At 43.6% G+C, this 11,301-nt stretch overlaps 1 protein-coding gene across 3 annotated transcripts in view; it reads right to left on the bottom strand.

Annotated features, from left to right (window-relative positions):
- Positions 1-11,301, bottom strand: part of UBE4B (ubiquitination factor E4B) — a 204,569-nt gene that overhangs the window by 117,512 nt on the left and 75,756 nt on the right. For all 3 annotated transcript variants that reach the window (XR_001001079.1, XM_011935782.1, XM_011935783.1), the window contains exon 3: positions 3,412-3,547. Coding sequence is in view for 2 of the 3 variants with exons in the window: in XM_011935782.1 (XP_011791172.1) it covers positions 3,412-3,547 (136 nt within the window). In the remaining variant the exon portion in view is untranslated. The remainder of the gene's footprint in view (positions 1-3,411; positions 3,548-11,301) is intronic.

Raw genomic sequence — 11,301 nt, 5'->3', positions numbered from 1 at the left:
GTAAATGTCTTTATTTCCCATTGCTTTAAACAGTTCCAGGCCAGGCGCAGTGGTTCATGCCTGTAATCCTAGCACTTTGGAAGGGCAGGAGGATCACTTGAGGTCCAGAGTTTGAGAACAGCCTGGGCAACATAAGGAGACCCTGTCTCTACCAAAAATTTAAAAATTAGCTAAGTACGGTAGCATATGCCTACAGTCCAAGCTACTTTGGAGGTTGAGGTGGGAGGACTGCATGAGCCTGGGAGGTTGCAAGGCTGCAGTAAGTCGTGACAGCAGCACTGCACTCCTGCCTGAATAATAAGAGTGAGACCTTGTCTCGAAAAAAAGTCAGGAGTTCGAGACCAGCCTGACCAACAGGATGAAACCCCGTCTCTACCAAAAATAAATACAAAACTTAGCCAGGTGTGGTGGCGCACGTCTGTAGTCCCAGCTACTACGGAGGCTGAGGCACGAGAAGTGTTTGAACCCTGGAAGCAGAGGCTGCAGTCGAGCAGAGACTGTGCCACTGCACTCCACCTTGGTTGACAGAGTGACACTCTGTTTCGAAAAAAAAAAAAAAGAGAGAAAAGAAAACATAAAAAAGAAAGAAAAAGGGCAGTTCCACAGGAGTTCACATTTCCCAGTTGACAGTTACTTTCTTTCAACTATTATTCTGCCATCCTGTGGCCTCCACCATTGAGATATTTGGTTGTCATTTCTTTTCTAGATAATCTCTCTTTTCACTCTGGCTGATTTAATGGTCTTTGTCTCTGCAAGGAGTAGGGGCATTTATATTTAAATAAATAAATAGGTTTTTGTCACCAGTGTTCTACAATTTCACTATAAAATGTGCAGGTATGACTTTCTCTTTGTTTATTCTGCTTGGGATTCACTAGGCTTCCTAAATCTGAAGATTCATATCATTTACCAACTCTCAACAAAAATTCAATCATTTATTATAATTTTTTTTTCTTTTTTTTTTGAGACAGAATCTCACCCTGTTGCTTAGGCTGTGCAGTGGTGTGATCTCAGCTCACTGCAATCTCCACTTCCTGGGTTCAAGCAATTCTCCTGCCTCAGCCTCCCGAGTAGGTAGGATTACAGGGGCATGCCACCATGAACCACTAATTTTTGTATTTTTAGTAGATATGGGGTTTCAACATGTTGGCCAGGCTGGTCTCGAACTCTTGACCTCAAGTGAACGCCTGCATCGGCCTCCCAAAGTGCTGGGATTACAGGCGTAAGCCACTGCTCCTGGCCTGATTGTTTTTTTAATAATATCTTTCAAACCAGTAGAGAAAAAAACGTGGAATACAAGTGAGCGGAAGGAAATCTCCCCAACTCTCTATTCTCCCTTTTTGATATTTAGACATATGCTGGACCCCTGTTGTCTTTTTCTTCTTTTTTAAAGCTGAACATCTGCATTCACAATTTTAATGTTCTACCCAGAAATTTCAATGCTACATACATTTCATGAGAAACCAAGGACTCTGTCCTCTATATCTCTAAATATCTTTTATATTTTTCATCTCCTTTGATCTTTATGGTATGTTCTGGGTAATTTCTTCAGTGCTTTCAGTTTGTCAACTCTTCTTTCAGCTATGTCTAATCCCTATTTAACTCTTATAGCAAGTTATCAGTGTGAATTACCTTTTCATTTCTAGATATTCTATTTGGTTATTATTATTATTATTATTATTGATGCAGAGTCTCACTCTGTCACCCAGGCTGGAGGGCAGTGACGTGATCTCAGCTCACTGTAGCCTATGCCTCCCAGGTTCAAGCGATTCTCCTGTCTCGCCTCCCAAGTAGCTGGGACTACAGGCATGCACCACTACACCCAGATAATTTTTTTTTTTTTTTTGAGATGGAGTCTCGCTCTGTCACCCAGGCTGGAGTGCAGTGGTGCGATCTCGGCTCACTGCAAGCTCCGCCTCCCAGGTTCACGCCATTCTCCTGCCTCAGCCTCCCGAGTAGCTGGGACTACAGGTGCCTGCCGCCACACCCAGCTAATTTTTTGCATTTTTAGTAGGGTTTCACGGTGTTAGCCAGGATGGTCTCGATCTCCTGACCTTATGATCCACCTGCCTCAGCCTCCCAAAGTGCTGGGATTACAGGTGTGAGCCACCGCGCCCGGCAAATTTTTGTATTTTTAGTAGAGACGGGGTTTCACGATGTTGGCCAGGTTGGTCTTGAACTCCTGGCCTCAAGTGATCCATGTCTCCCAGTTGCCCACAGTGCTGGGATTACAGGTGTGAGCCACCACGCCTGGCCCCTTATTCATAGTTTTAGTTCTCCTTTTTTTTTCTTGAGATGGAGTCTCACTCTGTTGCCCAGGCTGGAGTGCAGTGGCACAATCTTGGTTCACTGCAACCTCCACCTCCTGGGTTCAAGTGATTCTCCTGCCTCGGCCTCCCCAGTAGCTGGGATTACAGGTCCCTGTCACCAGGCCCAGTTAATTTTTTGTATTTTGAGTAGAGATAGGGTTTCCAGGTTGGTCTTGAACTTCTGACCTCAAGTGATCTGCCTGCCTTGGCCTCCCAAAGTGCTAGGATTACAGGCATGAGCCATCGAGCCCGGACTTAATTTCCCTTTTCATCTGTTTAGCTCACTGACATGAACCGAGGGCACTGCTTGAGGCGAGAGGAGCCAGGTCCAAGGAGTCTGACTTGCTCAGCCATGAAAGGAATCAATGCCTCAGCCACTCTTATCACCCATTTTTGGCACATATGCAACACAGGAGGGCTGTTTCAAGACACCCTGATCCTTATGAAGCAAACAAGGTATTTGGCTTACCTGTCTAAAATATTCCAAACTTTTAAATTTCACTAATCAGTAAAAGTTTTAGGGAGAGGCATATGCTTGCCAACTTTATATTTACAAAATGAGAACAACAGATTTCTTTTTTTAACGGACTACACCATTATTTCATAAAAGACATTTAACACACAAGTATAGTGGGCCAGGCATGGTGGCTCATGCCTGTAATCCCAGTTCTTTGGGAGGCTGGGGCAGGCAGATCTCTTGAGGCCAGGAGTTTGAGACCAGCCTGGCCAACAGGTGAAACCCTGTCTCCACCTAAAATACAAAAATTAGTCAGGCATGGTGGCACACGCCTGTAATCCCAGCTACTCAGGTAGCTGAGGCAGGAGAATCACTTGAACTTGGGAGGCGGAGTTTGCAGTGAGCCATGGTCACACCACTGCACTCCAGCCTGGGTGACAAGAGTGAGACTCTGTCTCAACAACAAAAGTATGAAGAACATCTCTGAATAACACAAAATCTTTAAATGTAATACATTTGACCCTCATTTGCTAAGGACTGGCATGGGTCTCCAGCGGACATTTCTGACTATGGACTAGAGACTAAAGTGAATGGATCTTTCTCTTTCCCTAAATAAAAGAGCATATTAGAAAACTGGCTTCATTTTACCTTTTCTCACATGAGACACCATCGATATCCATGCTCTGGGAACGTGAGAGAGACTGAGATTGCGTTTCAAGGCTATTAGAGGGCGAGCTGCTGAGAGAACTGACTCCTTCACTGCTCTGGCTTCGATGGGCTACTCCTAAACAGAAAACACAGGAAGGATGAAGCCCCATGGGAAATAATGTTCAAGTTATTTGTAATAGCAACAGTAAACACGCACAGTCTGCAGTCACACCATCATGACATTGCAGCAACCCAGCAATTTCTATCAGAAGATTATATAAAAAGCTGGAAACAATAATAAAATCATAGGAACATCACTAAGAAATCATAAGTTATCAATATACTTCATATGAGGTTGGTAACAGAGCTACACCTAATGCCTAAAACTCACCCGCATCACCTCTCTTGCACCAATTCAAACTATGGTCCCACAAATACAAATTAGAAACATAAATTAACTTCCATGATAGTCCAGAAAAATCCTTGGAATGCACCCAAAAGAAGAGATATTAATAAACCAGGCCATTGCAGTGGCTCATGCCTGGAATCCCACCACTTTGGGAGGCCGAGGCAGATGGACAACCTGAGGTTGGGAGTTCGAGACCAGCCTGGCCAACATGGTGAAACCTCATCTCTACTAAAAATACAAAAATTAGCTGGGCGCCTGTAATCCCAGCTACTCAGGAAGCTGAGGCAGGCGAATCCCTTGAATCTGGGAGGAAGAAGTTGCAATGAGCCAAGATCACACCACGCACTTCAGCCCAGGTGACAGAGCAAGACTCCATCTCAAACACAACAAAAGGATATATTAATAAACCTACAGAAAAATGTGTGATAAAGCGAGTATAATAAAATGGTAATGAGACCAGGCATGGTAGCTCATGGCTATAATCCCAGAACTTTGGGAGGTTGAGGCGGGTGAATTACAAGGTCAGGAGATCGAGACCATCTTGGCTAACATGGTAAAACCCCGTCTCTACTAAAAATACAAAAAAATTAGCTGGGCGTGGTGGTGGACACCTGTAGTCCCAGCTACTCGGGAGGCTGAGGCAGGAGAATCGCTTGAACCCAGGAGGCGGAGGTTGCAGTGAGCCAAGATTGCGCTACTGCACTCCAGCCTGGGCAACAGAGTGAGACTGTTAATGTTAAATTTAAAAACAGTGAATGACAGAATCTGGATGGTGAGTATACAGGTGTTCCCTGCAAATTTCTCTCAACTTTACTGTATGTTTAAAATTTTTATAATAAAATGTTGAAAAAAATACAAAAGGACTCAACAATGTCCTTTGATATAGATTGATCCATTTATTGGTTGGACACCTTAGTGGAAATTAAAAACCTGACACTTTGTTGCCCTCACAGAGCTGACAGTATAGTGAAACTGTAGTCATTAGCATAGGGACAGATGATTTCTCACAGCAATTTCCTCATCGATGTCTCTAAAATCATGTTTTACATTGAAATTTTAAAAATTATTTTAACTCTATGAATATCTTCCTATGAAAAAGGAAGAATGTTTACCCAGGCATTTGCAAATACTTTAAAATATATATATCTATAGTGCTGAAAAGGAAAATGACACATGTTTAAAAAAACTACTGGCTAGGCACGATGGCTCACACCTGTAATCTCAGCACTTTGTGGGGCCGAGGAAGGTGGCTCATTTGAGGTCAGGAGATCGAGACCAGCGTGGCCAATGTGGTGAAAACCTGTTTCTACTTAAAATACAAAATTTAGCTGGGCATGGTGGCACATGCCTATAATCCCAGCTACTCGGGAAACTCGGGCAGGAGAATCGCATTAACTTGGGAGGTGGTGGTTGCAGTGAGCCAAGATCACCCCCACTGCACTGCAGCCTGGGTGACAAAGCAAGACTCCATCTCAAAAAAAAAAAAAAAAAAGAGATATGAAAAAAGAAAATTTGAGTTACCCATTGTAGTGAAAACAATTACTGAATAAATACAATTTTAACCCTTCCAGCATTCTATGAAAGTAAACTTGCTACCTTTTAATGTTTCTCTTCAATGAAGAATATTACAAAACATTTATTCATTCCTGAAAGCAGTTCTTCACATGTACTAATTTATTAAAGCTTCTGTATGACTTACCAAGGAAATAAGAAGAAACTTGATACCAAAGAACTGAATATGGAAAGGGAAAATAGTAACTTTAAGTGGAAAAACATGGCCAGCACTAACTTAAGCATGTGATGATGTTTTAACAGCACCAGGGACATCATGGGGATATTACATACCCCTGATACGATGTGATGGGAAGGGCACTTCACCTGTGTGACAAAATCTTCCCCAAAACCCACAACCCCAGTCTCATCATGAGGAAAACACCAGACAAAGCCAAATCAAGGGACATTCTACAAAGTACTGACTACTATTCTTCAAAATTGTCAAGATCATGAAAACAGGACTGAGATACTGTCGTAGACCAATGGAGACTAAGGAGACTCATGTTTAGTTAAAATCACATTCAGGCTAATTCCTTAGTTTTGACAAATGAACCAGATATTAACATTAGGGGAAACTGGATGAAGGGTACTCAGGAATCCTGTATACTATCTTCATAACTTTTCTATACATTGAAGGTTAGTCTAAAATAAATGTTTACTTTACAAAAAAACCAGGACTGGACACCGGTTCCATCATTTCTAGTTTTGTAATCTTTTTTTTTTTTTTTTTGAGGCGGAGTCTCGCTCTGTCGCTCAGACTGGAGTGCAGTGGCCAGATCTCAGCTCACTGCAAGCTCCGCCTCCTGGGTTTACACCATTCTCCTGCCTCAGCCTCCCCAGTAGCTGGGACTACAGGCGCCCGCCACCTCGCCCGGCTAGTTTTTCTATTTTTAGTAGAGACGGGGTTTCACCGTGTTAGCCAGGATGGTCTCGATCTCCTGACCTCGTGATCTGCCCGTCTCGGCCTCCCAAAGTGCTGGGATTACAGGCTTGAGCCACCGCGCCCGGCTAGTTTTGTAATCTTAACCAAGTCTTCTTACTTAATATTTTTACCTATGCTCTACAATACTGTCATCTGTGCAGCCTACTTCATAGTTCTACTTTGAGGAGCCAATGGAAAAAAACAATGTGAATGTGTTTACAAGTTCTATAGATACACCTGTATGTGTCAGACAAGAACAGAATGAGAAATCAGATTTGCCTTGTTACCACAACATCTGCTCTGGTCTTGTCCACTTTTAGCATACTTAAGTACTAAAAAAGAGAGGGGGAAGCCAGGCATGGTGGCTCAAGTCTGTAATCGCAGCACTTTGGGAGGCTGAGGGGGTAGATCACTTGAGGTCAGGAGTTTGACACCAGCCTGGCCAACATGGTGAAACTCTGTGTCTACTAAAAATACAAACATTAGCCGGGTGTGGTGGCACACGCCTATAGTCCCAGCTACTTGGGAGGCTGAGACACAAGAATTGCTTGAACCCGGGAGGCGGAGGCTGCAGTGAGATCATGCCACTGCACTCCATCCTGGGCAATAGAGTGAGACTACATCTCAAAAAAAGAGAAAAGAGAGGCGGAACCTTATCCTACCACTGTTCAATGACTTTTCCCTCTCAACCTATCATTTCAAATAATCACACAAGTGTAATTCCTGTGGATCCACTGATGCTTCTATAGTGGCATTACTTGTTAAAAATAACACACAATGAACAAACAAATGTAACTTATAATCTACCTAACTCCTGTAGCTAAAAAGGATAAAAGGATATATGCATATAACTGGATTTTGAGTCCCCCCAGTCGTCATACCTCATTTATCTCTACCTCTAAAGTCACTTCCTCCCCGCTGCAACCCTCCCTGATAACTAAGAATACATTTCACAGTGAGTATTTAATAGTCACTGAACACTTTGGGAGGCCAAGGCGGGCAGATCACCTGAGGTCAGGAGTTCAAGACCAGCGTAGCCAACATAGCGAAACCCTGTCTCTACTAAAAAATACAAAAAATTAGCTGGGCATGGCGGTGGGCACTTGTAATTCCAGCTACTAGGGAGGCAGGAGAATTGCTTGAATTCGGGAGGCGGAGGTTGCAGTGAGGCGAGATGGCGCCACTGTACTCTAACCTGGGGAACAGGGCAAAACTCCTTCTCAAAGAAAAACAAAAAGTCACTGAATACAGGAGAGCTTTGAGGATATTTTCTAAATTTATGGCAGCCACATCAAATGAATGCTATTAGTGAACTCTATACTTGTTCTTAGTACCTTAGTTTCTCTATAAAATGATAGAACTGATGTTTAAAAAAAAATCTCTAACACTTTACAGTTCCATTAAAGTTATAAATTACGTGTTGCAATTTTTTGAACACCATGCTGCATAGTTTACAATAACAAATCTAAATACTCCATTATGCACCTCCTGTCAAAACAGTGACAAATTTTAGAAACAAAAGAGAAACTGAACCACACAACCTCGGCTGGTGAACATTTTCTGACCCTTCACAAAGGCTTTCTCTCAGGTCAGGGCTGAACTAGTCTCCTTCATCTACCACATTCAGGGAGCCCCGGGAAGACGGGAAGAGGCACCACCTGATTAAACAGAACCGCCTGAACTCAAGAGGCCTGAGGCCACAAGGTAACAAGTTATTTTCATTCTTTAGGATCACAGTATTTCCTGTCACTAGGAGAAGAAAGGAACAAAGGAGTTTTGCTTCACTAAGGATAGGGGATGGGTATGGTGACAGGCCAGGGTGTGGCTCTCAGTCTACTTCAGGGGACGAATCCTGCCAAACCTGACCAATGTCCACTTGCTGGAGGCTGGCTAGGGCTTGATGTTAAGGCTCTCCAGGTATGAACATTCAACTCTAGGTGTTAAAGGTGACAAATTCTTCTGAATCCAAAGATTTCAAAATCTTAACTTTTTCTTAAACTTACTTCCCTTGGATTCCAATTGGGAAACTGGAGAGAGGCCGGGTACAGTGGCTCATGCCTGTAATCCTAACACTTTGGGAGGCCGAGGTAGGGGGATCGCTTGACCCCAGGAGTCTGAGACCAGCATCACCAACATGGTGAAACCCCGTCTCTACTAAAAATACCAAAAAAATTAGCCAGGCATGGTGGTGGGCGTCTGTAATCCTAGCTACTCAGGAGGCTGAAGCAGTAGAATTGCTTGAACCTGGGAGGTGGAGGCTATGTGAGCCAAGATTGCACCACTGTACTCCAACCTGGGCGACTGAGCGAGACGACGTCTCAAAACAAAAAGAAAGAAAAAAAGGAAAACTAAAGAGAGATGGTGAAGAAACATCCCAGTGTAGTCCCAAATCAATGCAGTCAACCCTACTACTTCCTGGATACCTATTACGAGCTCAACAGATAAAAGAGAAATACAAGAAAGTTTCTTTTTCAGAGCTTTCAATCTAGTTTGGAAGACAAGATAAATGTACCCAAAACTAAGAGTGGTTTGTGTGGCGCAATCTCTACTGGTTATAGGCCTTTTGGGGTGAATATATATGTTGACTGGGACAGCAACAGAGAACATGCTCTGAAAATCAAGATAGTGAATTACATGAAGAGGGTGGAACATGATTACAGAGCACCTTGCAAGCCCTCGCATTAGATTCTAATTGGAAATAAGGAGATGAGGAAGGCTTTCAAGCAGGTGAGTGACATGTATTATCTTTCCCACCAAGCCATAAGATCTTTAAGGGACAGGAACGCATGGTATAGAAACCACTCTCACAATATTTGCCCCTGGTAAAACTACAGGCACCGCAGAGGTTGCAGGATCAGGTTAGTAAAAATGGGGCAGGGGGTGGGGGCTGCAGATAGGGAAAAGTACAAGAATCAACCCCAAGTCAGAACAGGAAGTGTATTGATTCCCAGCACTGCACACTTCTCATGAACAAGACACCATCAGCACTTTTACCAGATTTACAAAGTAATTAGTATGACCCTAGAATAATGCTATAAGATAAAGCCCAGAACTAATAAAACATACCCCTTTGCTGGCCTAAAGGCCACTTTAATTCGAGGACGTACCCATGCCAGCATAGGACATACCTGTTCCAACTCAGAATTAAAATGTACAAGCAAAAAGCAAAGGATTTCAACCACGGCTAGGAGCCTCCTGAACTCAGTAGCCTTTTAGGGGTCCTGCTGCAGCCCTCAGGCCTTGGGGCTTCTGTCTGAGCCTCTACCTCTAGCCAGCTGCTTAACTACCCTGGAATTCTCTCTTTCTCCCAAGCTAGACCAAACAGAAGAGAGAGAGAGAGAAAAAAAAAAGATTTTAATACAGCAATCAATGATAGGACCAATGTTATAATTTCATTGTCACTGTGGATAGCATTCTTAGCCAAAGACAACTTACCATAAAAGAATGGCTTCGATTTTGTTGACATTCCTACAGATGTATTAATAAGCAATCATAATGTTCATTAAAGACTCAAAATTGGAGAAGGAAAATGAGGGGAAATTGAAGATGACTATTCCAGCCCTGTCTTGCATCAATCATTGGCAAGTCCATTCTTCCCCAGGACCTTTGCATCTGTTTTTCTTCTGTCTGCAAAGATTGCCCCACAGATATCCACTTGGTTTGCTCACTCACTTCATTCAGGCCTCTGCTAAAAATGTCACATTCTTCTAGAACCAGAAATACCACTTGACCCAGCAATCCCATTACTGGGTACATACCCAAAGGATTATACATCATTCTACTATAAAGACACATGTACACGTATGTTTATTGCAGTACTATATACAATAGCAAAGACTTGGAACCCACCCAAATGCCCATCGATGATAGACTAAAAAAAAAAACGTGGTACATATACACCATGCAATACTACGCAGCCATAAAAAAGAATGAGATCATGTCCTTTACAGGGACATGGATGAAAGTGGAAGCCACCATCCTCAGGAAACTAACACAGAAACAGAAAACCAAACACTGCATGTTCTCACTCCTAAGTGGGAGCTGAACAATGAGAACACAGGGACACAGGGAGGGGAGCAACACACTGGGGCCTATTGGGGGGAGGGTGGGCACAAGGTGAGGGAGAGCATTAGGACAAATACCTAATGCATGCAAGGCTTAAAACCTAGATGACAGGCCGGGCGCGGTGGCTCAAGCCTGTAATCCCAGCACTTTGGGAGGCTGAGACGGGCGGATCACGAGGTCAGGAGATCGAGACCACCCTGGCTAATACGGTGAAACCCCGTCTCTACTAAAAAAATACAAAAAACTAGCTGGGCGAGGTGGCGGGCGCCTATAGTCCCAGCTACTCAGGAGGCTGAGGCAGGAGAATGGCGTAAACCCGGGAGGCGGAGCTTGTAGTGAGCTGAGATCCGGCCACTGCACTCCAGCCTGGGCCACAGAGCAAGACTCCGTCTCAAAAAAAAAAAAAAAAAAACCCTAGATGACGGGTTGATAGGTGCAGCAAACCATCATGGCACATGTCTACCTATGTAACAAACCTGCACGTTCTGCACATGTATCCCGGAACTTAAAGTTAAAAAAAAAAAAAAAAGTCACCTTCTTAATAGGACCTACAGCGATTATGTACACACCCCCAGCGGTACTTATGCCAACATACTGGTCTCTTTTCCTCTATAATTACCGTCATCTGAAATATTTTATGGTTTTGTTTTTGTTTTTTGAGACAGAGTCTCACTCTGTTGTCCAGGCTGGAGTGCATGGCACAATCTCGGCTCACTGCTACCTCTACTTCCCAGATTCAAGTGATTCTCATGCCTCAGCCTCCCCAGTAGCTGGGCCTACCGGTGCACACTACCACACCTGGCTAATTTGTGTATTTTTTTGTAGAGGTAAGGTCTCACTATGTTGTCCAGGCTGGTCTTAAACCCTGGGTTCAAGCGATCCTCCCACCTAGACCTCCCAAAGCGCTAGGATTACGGGCATGAGCCGCCATGCCCAGCTG

The sequence above is a fragment of the Colobus angolensis genome, unplaced genomic scaffold (genome assembly GCF_000951035.1).
Source record: "Colobus angolensis palliatus isolate OR3802 unplaced genomic scaffold, Cang.pa_1.0 Scaffold149, whole genome shotgun sequence".
Taxonomy (NCBI): Eukaryota; Metazoa; Chordata; class Mammalia; order Primates; family Cercopithecidae; genus Colobus; species Colobus angolensis.
The sequence above is the reverse complement of the archived record's forward strand: the minus strand, read 5'-3'. Positions and strand labels throughout refer to the sequence as shown.